The sequence below is a fragment of the Filicampus tigris genome, chromosome 17, assembly GCF_054856515.1.
Source record: "Filicampus tigris isolate MCC_2025a chromosome 17, RoL_Ftig_1.0, whole genome shotgun sequence".
NCBI lineage: Eukaryota > Metazoa > Chordata > Actinopteri > Syngnathiformes > Syngnathidae > Filicampus > Filicampus tigris.
Window position 1 is genome coordinate 15,992,725 of NC_141233.1, and position 18,719 is coordinate 16,011,443.

Genomic DNA, 18,719 nt, shown 5'->3' on the forward strand with positions numbered 1-18,719 from the left:
CGCACTCACGCACACACAGTGAGAGTCAGTCGCCGGGACATGAAGGCATGAAGAAGATATGAAGGCATGAAGACGTGAGGACGTGAAGACATGAAGATATGGACTTGCTAGTGTGCGCGGTGTTCATTGTATTTGTGCGCGTCTCTGCCGTCAGCGCCCACAGCACAGGTAACCACGAATACGACGATATTGCCATTGATTGAACTTGAGTCCTGCATTTTGCATGTGATCGGAGTAGAAATAAGTACATGAACAAGACGTGGATATGATGCAACATACTTTATTTTACAGTATAAAGACTGCTCACGTCATTCATTCATCTAGAGTGCAAGTATGTGTTTTGATTTGGATGATTATGTCATATAAAGTTACGTGAAGCACTTGAAATGCGGTGTGGAGTGTGCATGTGTGTTAAATCTTAGCCTGCTTGAACTTGAAAAGTTGCTAGGGGACGCTTTGTCATCTAGTTGTTGTTGTTGTTTTTTTAGCTTTACTTCACACTTTAACTATTTACAGAAGCTTTGGGTTAGTTTGCAAACCTTAAGATTTTTACAGTCGATGGAATTAATACAGTAGGATGATGCATGGAGTTGCAAGTCAGAAGAGATATTGTCCAGTATCCAGTGAATAACAATTTGCATTTGGCAGTATAGTTTAAGTCTACACAACAAACCAAGACTCCATACATAAAAGTCATCACAAGCATACCAGTGGCGTCTCCGATCTTCTCTAATGAGAAACAAGATGGAATCGTCGTAGCGTTCCAACAAGTTTCCATCCCGCAAATCATGTGCTGGAAAGTCTGTCTGTGACAGCTGGAAAAGTTATAAATGTGCTGATTGATTGTGTTTGTCATTTGAAAAAGTCTTCCTTGATCAATGATGTGTCGGATTGTGTTTCTCATTTTTAAAAAGTCCTCATTCGTCAATCAGGTGATGGATTGGGTTTCTCGTTTTTAAAAAGAGAGATCATTGACGAATGAGGTGCAGGATTATGTGTCTCATTTTTAAAGTCAGAATTGATCCTTGACCCTAATGGATTGTTTCTGTCATTTGGAAAAAGTCACGATTGAACAATGAGATGGAGGATTGCGTTTCTGATTTGGAAAATGTATCACTGAGCATTTAGGTGAAGGATTGTGTTTGTTATTTTTAAAAAGTGGTCATTCAATGAGGTGACGGATTGTCTTTCTCAGATTCGCTCCACGGGGTTTTGTCCAACTTCAGCGTGGTTCGTCCAGTCAGAACCGACTCGCTGGGCCACTTCCTGTCAGCGTCAGTCTCCGCCCAGACCCCGCCCCGCGGCAAAAGACACGCCCCCTGGAGCGAGACATCATGGACGTCGGACTCGGAGGTCTTCTACAACGTGACGGTGTTTGGACGGGAGCTGCACCTGCGGCTGCGTGCCAACCGCCGCCTGGTGTCTCCGCGCGCCACCGTGGAGTGGTGGGAGGAGACGGGGCGTCAGCGCTCAGAGCCAATCAGAGACGCCGACTGCTTCTACACGGGGGGCGTGTCCAACATGGAGGACACGGCCGTGGCCCTGAGCAACTGTGACGGACTGGTGGGTGGTGCCTCTCCGAAAACACTGCTTGGCATGCTAACATCAACTGGTTTGCAAAGTAAACTCGTCGCATGTTAGCATCAATGATCAGTCTGTTACTCAACTCTTAGCTAGTTAGCTTAGCAAGTTTACTGTTGGGTATATTATCAAGTCTAATGTTCGGCCTTTTAAGAAGTACACTACTTAACACATTGCACTCATCTTCCTGACACATTTTTACATGTGCACATGAAGTACCGGTATACAAGAAAACTATCAATTGGCACTATCGAGTTTAATGTAGAGCACAGGTGTCAAATTTCCGGTGTTCGAGGGCCACTTTCCTGCATGTTCTGCATCTCTGAGTGTTGCAACACACCTGATTCAAATGATCAGGATCCTGCAGACTTTCCAAATACGTCTGTTTGTTTTACTCATTCGCTAGCTTGTGCATTTAATATTAGCGTCATGCGACGGAGACAACTTGGCATGCGGGGGGCGGGGGGGTGACCCACCGCAGCCCGGTGGTTGGGGACCCCTGGTATAGGACATATAATGTACTTTGTCATCTCGTTATCCCAGTGACAAACTGTACATTGACAGGGAGCAATAGTAAATGCTCCTCCTGGCAAATTTTTGGCGCGCCTGCATGATATTTTGTGTGTTCCTTGGCTGGGAAACAATGGAGTGAAAATGTCAGATAGCTGAAAGATGTAGGGAATGAGAGAGGAGAGGATAGAGAGGTAGCGAGAGAGGTAGCGAGAGAGAGAGAGTGAGAGAGAGAGGCAGCGCAGGCTGTAAAAAGCGGCAGCCACGTGCACACTGGCCGCACTTGGCTGTGCGCTGAGACTTTTTCAACGTCTGACTTCTCGGAGTGCAGCTTGTGATGGGATCCAGATGTTGTGGAAAGATGAGACTTGTTGAAAGGAATGAGCTGCACAAACAATGGCGCGGGAAGGACTTCTCTTTGCTCGTACTCACGCTTCCCTCTTATTTTGGAACATGTCTCGTTTGCAAACTTCCTGTTGCTCCCAACACCTTCCTCTTCTGTTCTCCACCAAACGCAATCCTCGATCCACCGCATCTGCTCGAGAGTGTTTCTATTCCCTCGGTGGACATTTACTAGAGCCTCAGTAGACCCTCAGTAGATCTTCAGTACGTCGCCAGGAGACATTCAGTAGCTCCTTAGTAGCTCTTCATGAGATACTATGCAGATACGAGATACGATGCAGAGTAGATCTTCAGTAGATCCTCAGCAAACACATCTTCATTAGGCTTTCAGTAATACTTCCGTAGATATTGTCTAGACTTTCAGTCAACATTCAGTGTCTCTTCAGTTGACTTTTGGTAAACCCTTTCGTAGAGCTTCAGTAGGTCCACAGTAGAAGGGGATCACTAGTGGGTCCTCAGTTGATCTTCTGGAGATCGTCAGTAAATGATCTTAGCAAACACTCGGGGGATATTCAGTAGATTTTCAGTGAACCATCAGTAGACCTTGAGTAAAACTCCAGTACATAGCCAATGCCCTTCTGCGGTCGACACAAAGTAGATTCTCAGTTGGTCATCAATAGGTCTTATTTAAATGCTCATAGATCTTCTGTTAACCTTAAATTCTGCCTTCAATCCAGTAAATCTTCAGTAGATCTCCAGTGGGTCCTTGATCGATGAGTTGTTTCACGTATGTGTGGGCAGGCTGGGATGATCCGAATGAATGAGGAGGAGTTTTTCATTGAGCCGTTGCACCGCTGGGCGTTGGGAGGCCAGGGTGAAGGTGAAGATAACGAAGGAGGACGGCGACACGTTGTTTATCCATCGTCCGCTATCATCAAGTCCAAACAACGGGCCGTCAATCAAACTGCTGACTTCCTGCGAGGTCAGAAGAACTCGTGTATTCGTAGTCGTCTAATCTCACGATGACATCTGTTGGGATTCACTGAAGATCTTTACGGTGTCTTAGAACCTCTCTTAGGTTCCTCGGATCTGCTGAGGTCCAAGTCTGCCTCGGATTGGCGGCGGCGTCGGCGGCGCTACATCGAAGAGGCAGATATGTTCAACATAGAGGTAAAGGAAGTCACATGTTCCTTGGCAGCCAGTCACAGCACTCATCCTCCTGCCTCCCCAGGTCCTGCTAGCCGTGGATTATTCTGTTCTTCTTTTCCACGGACAACAACACATCCAGAAATATCTTCTCACCTTTATGAACATCGTAAGTTGGACGCACCAGAGGTGGGAGCAAGTCACATATGTGCAAGTCACAAGTATGTCCCCTGTCTTAACCTTCAACTGTCAAGCAAGTCCCAAGTTGTTGTGACAAAGCTCAAGCAGGTCAAATGGAGTGTGGCTGTTGTGGTCCTTATCTTTGAGTTGCAAACCTTGCATGTTGCCGTTCTCCTTTTACGATTTGGTCAAAAACAGAACTTGAATCCCAATGTAATAATCTCGGGCATTCCCTCCATTAAGTCGTCTCAGCGCTCTGCATCATAACATACTGGTGGCACACTGTCTTGAAAATGGTCAGCAGGCAAGACCTGTCAAGTTACATAGTTCAAGTCTAAGTCCAGTCTCTTCAATACAAAGTCAAGTGGAGTCTTTCATGAGTTGTAGGAAATCAAGTTCCAAATACTAAAAATGAGCCACTTAAATCTGACTGTAGTCAAGTCATGTGATCGGAATGCCCCACCTCATGATTTTAGGATCAAGTTCAGAGCTACTGGTTGAGAGGAACACAGAGAACTTGAAGCACATCCTTCAGGGTTCGGACTGATGTGTTGCAGGTTCACGAGATCTATCAAGATCAGTCCCTCGGTGCCAACATCAACGTTGTTCTGGTGCGAATCATCATGCTGACTCCGTCCAAGGTACCGCAAACATTCCCTGGCCCGAATATCACGAGTCATCAATAATTGTGACACTTTCGGGTTTTCCTTACAGTCCCAGGAGCTCATCTCAGTGGGCAATGCCCAGAAAAGCTTGGAGAATGTCTGCGGCTGGTCTTACATCCAGCAAAGGGAGCAAAACCCCAACCAGCAGCATGACCACCTGGTCTACCTGAGCAGACGAGAGTTTGGACCCTCCGGCATGCTGGGTACTAATGCTAGCGCCAGGCTACTATGCTAATATGACCTAATGAAATTGCTAATCTTACCATGTGCTAATGCTAATGCTAATATGACCCCCACTACTTCGACTACTGCTAACGGAGCACGAATGCCAATATGACTGATGCTAGCTTGACCACTTCAACTATCACTATTGCCAAAACGAGTTTGAGCACTACTAGCATAATACTGGGGCCAATACTCCACTAGTTGTAAATCTCTGTGCAGGCTACGCTCCTGTCACAGGAATGTGTAAGATGCACCAGAGCTGCGTTCTGGTCTTCGAGGACGGTTTCTCGTCAGCCTTCGTCGCAGCGCACGAAATTGGACACGTGTGAGGCACACAAACACGCAAGCGGCAAAAAAGATGCCGCCGGTTTGCCCTCGCCAGTGTTAGCATTTGCCACGTGTCACCGCTCAGGTTGGGAATGGAGCACGACGGTGAGGCCAACGAGTGCGACGACGACGTGTCCCTGGGCAGCATCATGTCGCCACAAGTGGAGGCCTCTTTCTACCGCTACCACTGGTCCAGATGCAGTTGGAGCGAGCTGCACAAGTACCTGCCGTAAGACTGCGCCTCATTTCCACAGGACTACCTCCGCACTTACTCTACTGTCCCCTTCCTGTTCAACTCCTGCCCACTGTCTGTCCCTTTGTGGTCCCCTTCTCCTTAAGTGCCCGTCCACATCTTGTTCACATACTGTCCACTTACAGGACTTTCCATTTCCTATTCACCTTCTTCCATTTCCAATCCATTTCTTGTCCACTGCCTGCGCTCTTCCTGTCCACTTCCAATCCAGTTTTGTCTGGGGTTTTTTTGCCCACTCTCTATCCACTTCCTCGCCCATTCTGTCCACTTACTTTCCCCTTATTGTCCACATCCTGTTCCATCACCGCGTCACGGCTTTTTGTGTTTCCCTGCTTAGCACATACGACTGTCTCCGAGACGATCCATTCAGCCCCGGCTGGCCAATTCCGCCCCTTTTGCCGGGGTTCGAGTACTCCATGGAGCAGCAGTGCAGCTTTGACTTCGGTCCAGGATATGGAACTTGTAAAGCTGTAAGTCTTTATTCCATCTTTTTTTTTCTTGTCTCTGTTGAGTTCTTTTAGTATACTTGTGATCATTGTAGTTGTTTTGTTGTAGTTGTTGAGGCAACGTCCTCTCTACCATCCACCTTTGTTTCTTTATTAAGAACACCTGAGCTGGTGTCTTTATTAGGAAGGTGTTGATCCACGCTGGTCTGTTTGATGTTCTTGTCAGTATCCCAACTCGCAGCCTTGCCAGCAGCTGTGGTGCAGCGACTACAACCATCCTTTGTTCTGTAGATCCAAGAAAGGGCCACCTCTGGACGGAACCCCGTGCGGACCCGGCATGGTGAGCGCCCCGCCGCCGCCGCCGCCGCCGTTCACCGGTGCTCTGAATGACAACGTCTCCATGGCGCACATCTCCATCTGCCCCAGCACTGCTTCAAAGGATTCTGCATCACGCTGACAGCCAACCTCCTGAGACAAGATGGCGGCTGGAGCTCGTGGAGCGCCTACACCGACTGCTCCAGGACCTGCAGGGGCGGCGTCCGGATCCGCTCCAGGAACTGCGACAGCCCACCGTGAGTGAGCGACCCATCGACACCCAAAGTCAAAGGCTGTGTTAGGAATCCCTCCCTGTAGTGCACTGGTAACAGGGTCAGTTGGGTTTCGAAAAAGGAATTCTAGTGGACTTTGAAGTCAACTATGAGGGCCACTATCTAAAATCGCAGTTGAGTGATTAGGGAGCTGGGAATGAGTGAACGTTTTTCCAACACAGCCGTAGATCGGCTTACTGCTTCTGTGTCCAGGCCGGCCAACGGGGGGCGCACCTGCTTTGGAAACAGTTTTGAGTTCCAACTGTGTAACCAACAACACCAGTGTCCCCCCATGACTGACTTCAGGTGAGTAAGATGCCAAACTCCAATGTGGAATGAAATGATGGCACCATGAGGTGATTGTATTGATCTGATTCCTCCATGTCATTGTCTTCTCAGGCTATTGACTGGATCACAACTGTGCTCTTCTGCTTGTATAAAAAAACAACTGGAACTGTTCTGGTTGTCTTAGAAAAAAGAAAAAAAACATAACTGTCCAGTTGCGATCAACTCAAGGACCTGAAAAGACTTGGTGACTTAAATGGAGCAAATGACTGGAATGAATTGGAATGATGTGGATTGACTTGGTGAGCTGAGCTAATGACTTGAAGTGACTCGTGATGATTTGGAATGGCTTGATGTTTGGATTGATTGGAGTTGGGATGACTTGGAGTGACCTAATGACTTACCGTGACTTGGGATGACCTGCAATGACTTGATGTCTGGATCTGACGACCGGAATGATTTCCTGACTACCGGTGACTGGTAATGACTTGGAACGACCTGGAATAGCTTGCGATGACTTGTAAGAACTGGTTGAATCGGATCTTGCTGATGACCGCTATGACTTGATGACGACTTGGCGTGACTTGGAATAAAGTGGAATGACCTGGAATGACTTGGAACAACTTACAATGACTTGCAATGGTTTTTAAGAACCGGATGAATTGGAACGAGCGAATGACTGCAGCGTTTACTGACTTGATGACTCAGAGTGACTTGGAATAATTTGAAATGACCTGGAATGACTTGTAATGACTTGATCAGGACTTGGTCAATTGGAATGACCGGATTGACTTGGGAGGACTTTTGAGTGTCTTGCAATGGCTTGGCGCGACTTTGACTGACCCGGAATAACTTGGAATGAATGTCCTGGAATAACCCGTAATGAATTGTCTTTCAGGGCGGAGCAGTGTAGCGTCTGGGACGACTTTTTTGAACACGAGGGAAAAAAACATCACTGGCTGCCTGTCGAACACGCCGACCGTAACTTCACACACATGCGCACGCGGACACGTGCACCCCCTCAAACAAGCACACAATACGATGAGCCTGCCTGCCTGCCTGCCTGCCTGTCTCCCTGCCTGTCTGTCTTTCTGCGTGCGTGTGTGTATATGCACACCACATGTTCAAGTCATCAGGCAGTAATCTGGGAATGCACTTTTGGTTGCACGTCTTCTCTTTGAAGCCACGGACACGTGGAAGCCGAGACGGGACAGGACTCGGCCTCACGGCGGCGCTGTCTCACTGGCTCTCGCTCAAAATGTCTCACTCGTGATCGATTACCAGCCGCTCTCGTTCCCCGTGTGTCTCACTCATCAAGACTCACTCGCCATTTCTCACTCAGCAAATCTCCCACACTAAGTCTCACTCAGTTCTGTGTGCCTCTCGTTCTTGGCGTCTCACCCGCCATAGGGAGTGTCTCGCTCACCACTGGACGGACGTCTCACTGACCCTGTCTCGCTCATTAGGGTTTTGTCTCACTCAAGCGCGCCGGTCCATGTCTCACTCCCTCCTGTATGTCTCATTCACTAGTCTCTCTCACCATGTAAGTGTCGTTCACGATGTCTCGCCCTAGCCCTGTCTCTCCGACGCAGCGTGTCTCACTCACTATGTCATACTCTCACTTATCCACTCACGCCGTCTGACTTAGTCATGTTGTCTCACTGGTGATCTCACCCGCAAGGTCTCACTCTCCCTGTCTGTCCATGTGTCATGGCGGCCGCGTTCCATCAGCTGATGAGCGATGCAATCTGTTCTGTCGCTCCAACGAGACGGCGGCCCTGGTTTCCATGAAGAGAGCGGTGCATGATGGGACGCTGTGCTCTTACGGCGACGCCTACAGCGTGTGTGTGCGAGGAGAGTGCGAGGTCTTTATCTCATCCCGTACTTCTGGCGTATAGTCCTCATTTCAGCATCATTCGCCGAGCAAGGCGTGTCTCGTCATGACGGTCGTCTCTCTCCGCTTGTCTCCTTCCCTCCTTGTCTCGTCATCTCATTTGCGCGCCTCCTTGCATCCTTGCTTTCGCGCCCGATTGCCGACGTTCCTCCCCCTTCCTCCCCCTTCCCTGGCCTCCTTGCAGCACGTGGGCTGTGACGGCGAGATCGCGTCGGACCGCCAGGAAGACCGATGCGGGGTGTGCGGCGGGGATCACTCCCGCTGTCGCGTGGTCAAGGGAAACTTCAGTCGCAGCGCCAACAAAACAGGTGACTTGATCACGGGTCAACCTTCAGCCCACCGAGCGCCCGCTCAGGGCCCGGCGACCACTAGGGGGAGTAATTATCATTACCGAACGATATTGTAGTTTATAACAAACAACGCAGCAAAATATCGTTTGCGCTCCACATAACCTGCCAACAAAAATGCAGGAAAACACAGCCGGGAAAAAACGACTGCATCGCTCTTCTTCTGTGGGGAAACCACTTTAATGGTGCATTAGTGACATTTCTGGGATTCATCCCTGGTTTGCCAACGGTTGGGGGTTGAATAATATGGCATGTCGGCTGTGGCCTAGGTTACCTGAAGATCCTGGAGATTCCTCGAGGGGCGCGACACCTCCTGGTGCAGGAGTTCAGGAGGACCCCTCACGTCCTCGGTAGGAGGCGCCGCATTATCCCGAGCCGGCCCGCGTGTCCCGCCACCCGGATCGCCCTGAGTTTCTCGGTTGTCTAGCGGTCAAGAACCAGGAGAGCGGTCGCCTGTTCCTGAACGACGAGGACGAGGCGCCGACGTCCCGCGTGCTGGTGGAGATGGGCGTGGCCTGGCGGTACACTCACACCGAGGAGCAGGAGGTGGTGCAGACCGAGGGGCCGCTCAAGTACGCCGTGGTGCTCATGGTGAGCGCTCAACCTTCCGTCCGGTCATGTCACCACACAGACGGACGTCCCACCGCCGCGTCGCGGCTGACTGAAGCATGACACTCTTTCCGTCAGCTCCGTTCCCACGGCGACGCCAAGGTGACGGTGTCCTACAAGTATGTGATCCAGGACCACCTGCGCTCTTCGCTGGAGTCCAACCTGGTGCAGGAGGATGCCATCTTTTATGAGTGGGCGCTCAAGCAGTGGTCTGTGTGCTCCAAGTCGTGCGGCGGAGGTACGGCGCCACCCGGTTGCCATGGAAACAGAACAACCGGTTGACTCCTGCCCTTCTGCTCGCCAGGGAAACAGTACACCCGCTTCGGATGCCGACGGAAGGCCGACGGCGTGATGGTTCAGAGAACGTTCTGCTCCAACATCAGCAAACCGAGAGCCATCACACGCAGCTGCAACCTGGACGTCTGCAGCCCGCCACGGTAACGTCAGACGCTCGTCATGGCAACACTCCGCTGGTCAAGGTGGTAACAGCCAAATGATCACCGGGATAACATCAGACAGTAACGTCTGACGCTTGAATGGTCACCACGGTAACGTTATCCGCATGTCAAGGGATCACGCCACACCCAGCTGCTCATCAGAATGTCGTCACGGTAACACTCAACTGTCGCCACGCTTGCGTAAGACAGTCGTCACGGTAACGCTCAAATATCGCGGTAACAAACAACTGACAGTCATCAGTGTAATAGTTAAATGGTTCCCACCGTAAATGGTCACCATGGTAACGTCACACAGTTATCACCCTAACACCCACACTCAAATGATCACCATGGCAATGTCGGACAGTCGTCACGTGACACAATCGGTCATCACGGTAACATCTAACAGTCGTCATGCTAACACGCTAATGGTCACCACGCTTACGTCATACGCTTGTCACGGTATTGCACAACACTCAGCTGGTTGTGACGTAACATCAGACACTCGTCAATCACGGTAACACTCGACTGGTCTCCAAGGTTACTTCGTGACATCCCATCATCATGGTAACACTCGGTGATCCCTGTTGTGTACACACTGAGCACTTCCCGCTCCCTACCAATCAGTTGGATGACCGGCGGCTGGGAGGCCTGCAGCGCCTCCTGTGGACAAAGCGGGTGGCAGCGTCGCTGGGTGGGCTGCCAGCTGGTCTCCGTCGGTGGGCGGCGGCTTTCCGTCAACAGCGAATTGTGCCAGGACCGCCGTCCGGACACCAAGCGGCCCTGCAACCGCTTCCTGTGCCCGGCGGTGTGGCGGGCCGGGCCCTGGACGCCGGTAAGGGCGGGGGGGGGGTTGATTGGGGGGTCGGCGCCGAGCCAGCCGGAGGGACGGCTTGTGGGTTCAGGGGTGGCTGTGACGCAGCTTCTGTGTTGCAGTGTTCCGTCACCTGTGGCAACGGCACGCAGGAGCGGCAGGTGGCCTGCGTGCGCCCCGAAGGATCCTCGGGGAACTGCAGCTTGGTCCCGCCCGTCACCAAGCGCACATGCCGAGCGCCACCGTGTGGTGGTAAGCGTGCATCGCGTGTCATACAGCATGCGGGCATGGGCAAGTACGCTGGTAGCTCGACTTCAAAGTTGAATTTGTTCCATGACCAGAGGTGGGTAGTAATTTACTTCCTTACGTTAATTTGAGTAACTTTTTAGAAAAGTTTGACTTGCAAATAAATTAATAATGTTGGGGGATATCAGAAGTTGCAAATTCCGAATTTATACATTCTCTCTATTTGACGGACTTGCTCTGATTACAAAAATAACAAAAGAAGTTACTTAGCAGTTACTCAGTACTTCAGTCGTTTTTTCACGGAGTGCTTTTATACGCAAGTAACATCTTGGAGGACTGCTTTTTAATTGAGGCTTAGATTATAAAGTCGCAGACTTCTTGATACGTTGAAATGTTGTACTTTTGTGGTATGTTTTTTATTTGTTTTTTGTTTTTTGAAAAAGACTGTTGTAATTACAAGTTTAATTAGGATTTTTTAAGGAAAAAAAAAATCTGTGTTTGAAATTGTAGTCCAAACTCATATGCCGCAGGCATACCTCCATACATGGAGAGATGTTACGATTTTACGTCAATTTTTGTTTTTCTCGTGCAGGCGACCCGAAGAACTTCATGGTCCAATGGCTGTCCAGATCCAGTACAGACCTCCCGTTGGCTAAGACCGCCTCAAGTAGCGCAAACTCCTTCCGTTCGGTATTGCTCTGCCTGTTGTACGACGCCGTTGTGACGGCTGACGTTCTTGTTCCTGCAGGGCAGCGTTGCCGCGGCGACCGCTCCGCGTTTTGCCGCATGGAGTCGCTCAGTCGCAACTGTGCCAACGTCGGCTATAGACAAATGTGCTGCAAGTCCTGCAGCAACTTCAGGTGACCCTCAACCGCCTTCATACGTCTTCATATGTATCTTCATACTTATTTATGGGTCATTTCCTTAGAATTCAATCAATGATGCTCAAGGCACTTAAAAAAAAAAAGTTTATTTCACCTTTTTTTTTTTTTTAATGCTGTCTGGCAAACATTCGCACTCACAATCACACCTAGGGGCAATTTAGAGTGTTCAATTAACCTAACATGCATGTTTTTAAGAATGCGGGAGGAAACCGGAGTACCCGGAGAAAACCCACTCAGGCACGGGGAGAACATGCAAACCCCACAAAGGAAGGCCGGGGCCGGATTCGAACCCTCGACCTCTGTACTGTGAGGCGGGCGTGCTAACCATTCGACCACCGTGCCAAAAAATACTATTCTCCAAAACATACTGATGAATGAAAAACTGTGGCCAAAATAGAAATCATCCAAAAGAAATCATCCTCAATGATAACGACTTCAATTTAGCATTCTTTTAAGTCTTCATAAATGCTTCTGAGTATTGATAAATGTGTTTGTGTTCATACACATCATTTGTGATCATAAGTCTTCATGTGTTTGTTCATACATAGTCAGAATGCTCTTTTTGTTGTTTTTTAGCATGTCCACCACAGTAACACCACAACCAAGCCCCTCCCCCAGCAGCAGTGCTTGGACAGTGGCTCCGCCCCCCAGCACCACCGACTTTATTTACGTGGATTACGACGACGACGACGACAATTCGGACGCCGCTGAACTCGTCATTCCAACGCCCGTGCCTCCGTTTTTCCTCACGGAGCCCACGGCCACTGTTGCTCTGGTAACCTCTGTCGCCATGGTAACCGCCCCCGGTCAAACGACGCTGGCGCCGTCCCTTAGGACGGCTGATGATGTCATCACCCCCAGCGGGAGGAGCGCCACCGCCGGCGGGCGTTCGTCTTCCTTCCCACCAACGTCTCCGAAGATGGCGAAGGACTCGGGAGGCGAGGTTTCCTACGGCATCGTGGGATTGGACGGCGATGACACGAGGGGCCCGCAGAGCCACTTTGTGCCCCGGGTGCCCCGGGTGCCCCCACTCCGGGTGCGGACGCAAAACAAACGCGTCCAGGAGCTTCTGAACGAGAAGCTGCGGAGGCCTGGACGTCGCCGAAAACATGGCTCCTTGTAGGACGCGTTATTTGTAGTTTTGTACCTTTTAGTCTGGACAGTTGCCCACGTTCGGCGTGCTTGTTTGTGTGAGTCCAATAAAGCAAAGTCTCAACTCGTCCTGCTCAAGTCGATGACATGATGACTTCCAATCCATCACTACCAACTGAGAGCATGATACGTACAGGTATATTTGGGGTGTACATATAATATAAGACAATTGGGTACGTGTCTCGATAAGAGGGTATGATACGACTCAAAGACGTTTCATTTTCAGGTGGAATGATGTAATTCGGTTCGAATCAGTGGAGATAAGATTTGAGTCAACATGGTATGGCTCAGTTTTAATCAATGTCAATGAACTCTATAATAAAGTAAAAATAAACATATATAACATATAAACATATATATATATATAAATAAATACATATATATATATATATATATATATATATATATATATATATATATATATATATATATATATATATATATATGATATATAAAATAAAATTTGAAAAATTTAATTAAATTTGATTTGGTGGACTCACATCTTTTAAGTCAAAACTGATTTTTTTATTCAGATCTGATTTTGTTACACAACCAATATAGGGCCTTTGTACCTTGACTTATGAGCTTAATTTGGCCCATGACCAAGCTTGTGAGTCAGTTGACTCAGATGGAGAAACGAAATTTTTCCCCGCTGATGTTGAATGATATACTGTATCTGTAACTGTATTTTGAGATAACTACAGTTTGACTCTGGTTAGTCACAATTGTGGTTCCGGATATCGAAAACAGTTCTTCGTCTTTAAGGGCCGAATTAAAGATATCTTGAACTGGAATTCTGCCTAGTCGAAATCAAATTGTAGATATCAAATTGGAGTTAGAGAGAGATCTACCACTCCGTGTGCATTGTCGATATCTGTCATGACGACCCCCCAACCACCACCCCCATCATGGCAGACGTGACGTCATGAGGATAACCGAAAAGATGATTGTGCCTTCAAATGTTCTTTTTGACTAGGCAAAACTCAGTTACACATATCTACAACACACGCAGTTAGGCTGTGAGAAGCGTTCAGAAGTCGTGCTTTACGTCGAAAGTTCACGTTGCCTGTTCTGACTGAGTCAGGGCAAAATTCTCATAATTATGAACCTGCCAGGTCTGAAACTGGGCTCACTTTCTACACTGTTTACGATAAGCCAAGATGGCGGCCGCCGTCGTCCGAGGTCTGGGCTCCGCTTTGGCCAAAAATCTCCGTGAAATCCGAATCCACGTCTGCCAAACGTCCGCCGCCAGCAAGGGGACCAGGTGAGCCTCCAAATGTGCCGCCGGGAATGTTAGAACGGAGACATAATGGCCAATGGTCCGCTGTCCTCACCGACCTGCTAGCATTTAGCAGGTAGCCCCAGCTGTTCAAGGCTAACGACAAAGTCAACGCAACCCTCGCAAATTTGATCCTTTTAAGATAAATAGACTAAACGCCATTATTTCGCCTTACAATGTGATGTTGTTTTTATGCTATCCCATATAAATGAATCTATTTAGAAAATGGCATTCATTTGTACAAGTGCTACAAAGTTTATGTACCCGCGTGCTGGTCTAACTCAATCCATTTGAGTGTTACCAGTCAGTGTGTGTTGGTTCATGTAAAATTGGGGCAATCTGGACACTGAAACTGGACATGCCAAGAGGGAGCTTGAAACAGTCCTGAGAACTGGCCATGTTTCCGTTCGAGGTGCAGCACTTAATCGATTCATCGACCACTATTTGGATAATCGATTATAGTAGTCATTGAGTAATCTTAATTAACTTAAAATTGTCCTCATCCTTGGGATTTTACATTTGCAACATTGAATTTCCTCCAATTTTTGTAGTCCTCCAGGAAAGCAGACAGATAATCTTCCAAATCAGACATCTGCAACCATCTGCTTTCACTTTTGTTAAAGGGTTTAGCAAGTCTCTAGGGCATAAGCCCAATTGGCAATTTATAAAACAACTACTTCCTCAATGCGTGTTCGCTTTATCTTTCAAGACGGCATCCAATGTAAATAAAGACTCACAAAGTCGATTGAATTTGCTCGTCTTTTTTCTTCTCAATCACTGAAGTTCAGGAATCATACAACATCAGATCTGGGATACTTTTCTATCCTCGCGAACATTCTCACCCGAGACGGGCAAAGTCACTAAAGCGGAGCGATCTAAAATGCAGCCCCTACATTTATACTGTCTTCAAAATCTAAACATAGTGTGGGCTGGTCTCATCCCTGGCTGGCCCTATCTGTAGGGCTGATCCTCACAGCTGGCCCCATGACTCTAACACTATATGTGTAATTGCAATATTGGCTTTTGCTTAACATATTGGCTAATATCCAGCCATATATATATAGATTTAGATCGTTCACGTTGGAAAACAGTGATCGACATTTTTGCCAATTTTTTGACGTTACAGACCAAACCAGTAACTAAATCATCATCAATGTATGTTTGTGTTTTTTCTGTACTGTCAATTTGAAATAAGAAAGTGATTTTTTAGAATCTGATAAATTCATTTAATTGATAAAAGAATTAGCAGGTTGATCGATGATTATATTAATCGTTAGTTACTGCCCTACTCGAAACTGAGGCCGTACATGCTAAGAGCAAGCTTGAAACAGTCCCGAGAACTGTCTGTGTGCCCACCACATTTGCTCAGGGTCCTGCTCAAACTTGCATCTGTTGGTCTTTGAAAGAATGAAACAGCGATGAAAGAGCAATCATCCATCTTTCTTTTTATTTTGTGACTGGTGTTGCTGTCTCAGCGTCCCCCTTTGCTTATTTTCAGAGACTTTGTGGAGCAGCACTATGTGGACCTGAAGCGAGCCAACGCTGACTTCCCCATCCTGGTCCGAGAATGCTCCGGAGTGGAGGCCCGGCTATGGGCCCGTTACGGTGAGTGGCAACAAAAGTCCAATGTTTATTTATTTAGGGTTTTTTTTTTTTTTAGGGGCTAGTAAGAACGTCATTATCAAACATCATTATCCACTATCAATTTTAAAAGCGCTAATATCGTCCGAATAATCAATCAGGCCCTACAATTTTCCACATCCATCTCAACTGCCTCATCAGACTTTTCATAATGAGGGTGCAGTTCCCCCCTGCTCCACCCCGAAAGTCGGGCACTAAATAGTGCATTGACGCTTTCCATGTTGTGGTGTGTGTTTACCGACAGATTTGGGGAAGGAGCGCAGCGTCTCCCTGGACAACATGTCCGTTGATCAGGTGGCCCAAAGTCTGCATACGCTGGTTCAGGCCAAGCCATGACAAACCTCCAAAATCCTTGAACCCCCACCCCCCACCCAACACATCTCGTCATGTATTGATGTGAATATGGAAAAAAAAAACAAGTGAAGCTTTTTCGTTGTCAATGTCAAAAACAAATAAAAGATCGTCCATTAAGTCGGACCGAGTGGATTAAAGCAGCTGCACTGACTTAGATCGCACCAGCCGGTCCTGGGGAACCTTCAGCAGTGACCCTCGTGTCCTGATGGTGGCAGCAGAGTGTCCTTAGCGTGGCTTGCATTTTCCACCCCAAGCCTCCACTCAGGACTCAACACTTGACTTTTCAAACTCATTTCGACGTATGACACCGCTTTACTGGCAATGACTCAACTTCCCAAATTCGTTACTCTGATTGTTGATAGTTGCTTTGCTACCATCGACGTATATTTCAGGCTGTGGCTATTCTAGACAGACATATTTCAATATCATCCAAGTAACAGTGTTCCATACATTGTTTGCTGGAAGCACTCATGAAAATACTACAAAAATGAATATTTGGTCTGGCGCTTAGCATCTATTGTACTTGACTTACTTTTATTGGTCCAGGTAAGGCATCTGAGAACAAATTTTCAATTGCAATGCCATCCTAAATGAGTGAAGTATCTAGAAATGATAGATGGAAGTGCCTTTTTTATGCCTTACCTGTTTCTCAAATATATGTCACTGTATTGTAGGTGTGTTTGGGAAACAGTGAAGACACAAAAAATGTCATTTTCATCCAATAATTTCAATGTTTAATTCTTTGGGATATTCAGTAGGTATGCACTAAAATCAACGTATGTGTTCTTGTAACGTTTGCGTGAGTATTTGCAGCTATAATGTTCAAAATGTTTCTCCAAAAACAATAATTCAGTGCCTGGCGATCTTATGTCGTTTTTATTTCAACACAAAACTACATACACACAACTTTTACTTTGACATCCACACTTCCTATCACACGTTTCCACTTAGGGAAAATGAATGCCGACGAGGTCACGACAGGGAATGATGACATGAACACGGAACGTTTCAGGGTGAAATAAATAACAGGGCCTCCTTCGCCCAGCCAATGGGCATCAGCGGGGGCGGGGCCAGCCACCTTAGGTCACCATGTACTCCTGCCGCTTGTTGAGTCGAACCTGGCACAGCGACACGGCTCCCACCGCCACGTAGACGGCGGCCGCGATGAAGCAGTTGATGCCCACTTGGCTGTACAGACTGTAGATGTTCTGAGGAGGGTGTTGACTGCGGGAAGACACAAGCAATGACGTCACTTCCTGTTGCAAGCCCAAACGGGCTTCCTACTCAGTGCCCCTGTCTAAATTCCAGACTTGTTGCTAAAGATATTGACGTGTACAAGAGCGGCAAGTTGAAAGAAGACGGCACTGACTCTTTGCGGATGTCCTCCTCGGTAAACGGGACGTCCTCGATGAGCACGGCCGACTTGGCGCTGAAGAAGATTCCCAGCATCGCCTGCAGCCACAAATGAGCAAAGGCTTGCTTGATCACCTCACCATTGTCAACAAAATGTGCCTTTTAGGGACATCGACAACAGATTCTGATTTGCGATGCCGACCTGCTATTTTGAATTCTTAACTAAATGCTCAATTCGCAATAAAATTGGAAGCAAAATGTTCCAGTCACGTCATAACAAATCGTTGCATTTGATTCATAATTGGTGACAAAATGGTAAATGTACATCAAAATAGTCTCCAAAATATCCCTTTCACCTCTAGTGATTCACAACAAAAAGTGGAGTTGTCAACAGTTTTCTTCTACCTCATAATTGTTAACAAAAATCTCAACGCACGACTTGGATGTCGTCACGATCACCAATCAAAAATATTTCATTGCGGCCGAAGCCTTTCTCGATTGGTGCTTTTATTCTACCACTTCCTGTTCTGAGAAGTCACGTGAAGACTAATTAAAAAAAAACACACACACACAATCACGGGATGACTTGGTCACTTAAGATCCTCATTTGTACTATTTTCATGTCACCTTGACCCGTCGATTTCATGAGGGAGGCAAAAAACATTGCGATTGTTTCTTGTTATTTGTTACGCTTGGGCTCCGTCTACACTCTGGAGTAGAACGATCGTTGGCACTAGCTGTCGCCACAGTGAGTCTTGGCGAAGCGCCGGCGACCATCATATTCATCGTCACAAATATGAATAAGAATCGGAGGAAGGCGAAAATTGCAGGCAGCAAATAAAAACATCTTGTTTTCTTACCAACATGATGACGCCCCATATGCTAATAACGATACCGCACGCGGCCATTTTGGGGCCGCAGAAGAGTAGCGACGGCATCCTTCGCGCTCAGCAGTCACACGACACCCGCGACGACGAGTGCTCCTCTTTTGTGGCCCTTGAACAAGAATTCAAGCCGCTTAGGAAGGAAGGACGGCGGCCGGGCTTCGTGTCAGCTGATCTCCGCAAGCTCGGCTCAACTCGGCAAAGCTCGGCCAGCATCGGCTTCGTCCTCTTCTTTGTTGGTGGCGCATTACTGTCACCTACTGGTAGGGAGTGTGGAA

At 47.8% G+C, this 18,719-nt stretch overlaps 3 protein-coding genes across 3 annotated transcripts; 2 read left to right on the forward strand and 1 right to left on the reverse strand.

Annotated features, from left to right (window-relative positions):
- The first annotated feature begins 22 nt into the window (after nt 1-22).
- LOC147133699 (A disintegrin and metalloproteinase with thrombospondin motifs 2-like) lies at nt 23-13,008 on the forward strand. The gene is made up of 25 exons (XM_086012822.1): nt 23-168; nt 1,196-1,563; nt 3,235-3,415; nt 3,500-3,603; nt 3,665-3,748; nt 4,317-4,400; nt 4,474-4,627; nt 4,869-4,974; nt 5,062-5,205; nt 5,567-5,699; nt 5,902-6,015; nt 6,102-6,247; nt 6,476-6,568; nt 7,446-7,528; nt 8,279-8,412; nt 8,626-8,749; nt 9,058-9,138; nt 9,216-9,379; nt 9,476-9,635; nt 9,702-9,834; nt 10,462-10,669; nt 10,771-10,900; nt 11,487-11,561; nt 11,643-11,754; nt 12,355-13,008. Exons 1-25 carry the CDS (start codon nt 99-101, stop codon nt 12,899-12,901), a joined length of 3,732 nt encoding a protein of 1,243 aa, XP_085868948.1. The 5' UTR covers nt 23-98; the 3' UTR covers nt 12,902-13,008.
- Nucleotides 13,009-14,025: 1,017 nt separating this feature from the next.
- ndufa2 (NADH:ubiquinone oxidoreductase subunit A2) lies at nt 14,026-16,321 on the forward strand. The gene is made up of 3 exons (XM_086012569.1): nt 14,026-14,194; nt 15,708-15,814; nt 16,095-16,321. The coding sequence occupies exons 1-3, from the start codon at nt 14,091-14,093 to the stop codon at nt 16,184-16,186; spliced, it is 303 nt and encodes a 100-aa protein (XP_085868695.1). The 5' UTR covers nt 14,026-14,090; the 3' UTR covers nt 16,187-16,321.
- A 740-nt stretch (nt 16,322-17,061) lies between these two features.
- Nucleotides 17,062-18,685, reverse strand: LOC147133701 (ribonuclease kappa-B). Its single transcript, XM_086012568.1, has 3 exons — nt 18,418-18,685; nt 17,574-17,656; nt 17,062-17,428 (listed from the first exon to the last, which is right to left on the reverse strand). Exons 1-3 carry the CDS (start codon nt 18,493-18,495, stop codon nt 17,284-17,286), a joined length of 306 nt encoding a protein of 101 aa, XP_085868694.1. The 5' UTR covers nt 18,496-18,685; the 3' UTR covers nt 17,062-17,283.
- Nucleotides 18,686-18,719: the final 34 nt, after the last annotated feature.

Excerpts from the sequence above, each read along its gene's own strand:
- LOC147133699 (XM_086012822.1), top strand. The coding sequence starts at position 99 with ATGGACTTGCTAGTGTGCGCGGTGTTCATTGTATTTGTGCGCGTCTCT. Across the intron at positions 5,700-5,901 it reads GATATGGAACTTGTAAAGCT|TATCCCAACTCGCAGCCTTG; the intron begins GTAAGTCTTTAT and ends TGTTCTTGTCAG. Across the intron at positions 9,139-9,215 it reads GAGGACCCCTCACGTCCTCG|CGGTCAAGAACCAGGAGAGC; the intron begins GTAGGAGGCGCC and ends TCGGTTGTCTAG.
- ndufa2 (XM_086012569.1), top strand. The coding sequence starts at position 14,091 with ATGGCGGCCGCCGTCGTCCGAGGTCTGGGCTCCGCTTTGGCCAAAAAT. Across the intron at positions 14,195-15,707 it reads GCCGCCAGCAAGGGGACCAG|AGACTTTGTGGAGCAGCACT; the intron begins GTGAGCCTCCAA and ends GCTTATTTTCAG. Across the intron at positions 15,815-16,094 it reads CCGGCTATGGGCCCGTTACG|ATTTGGGGAAGGAGCGCAGC; the intron begins GTGAGTGGCAAC and ends GTTTACCGACAG.
- LOC147133701 (XM_086012568.1), bottom strand. The coding sequence starts at position 18,495 with ATGCCGTCGCTACTCTTCTGCGGCCCCAAAATGGCCGCGTGCGGTATC. Across the intron at positions 17,657-18,417 it reads TATGGGGCGTCATCATGTTG|GCGATGCTGGGAATCTTCTT; the intron begins GTAAGAAAACAA and ends TTGTGGCTGCAG. Across the intron at positions 17,429-17,573 it reads GAGGAGGACATCCGCAAAGA|TCAACACCCTCCTCAGAACA; the intron begins GTCAGTGCCGTC and ends GTCTTCCCGCAG.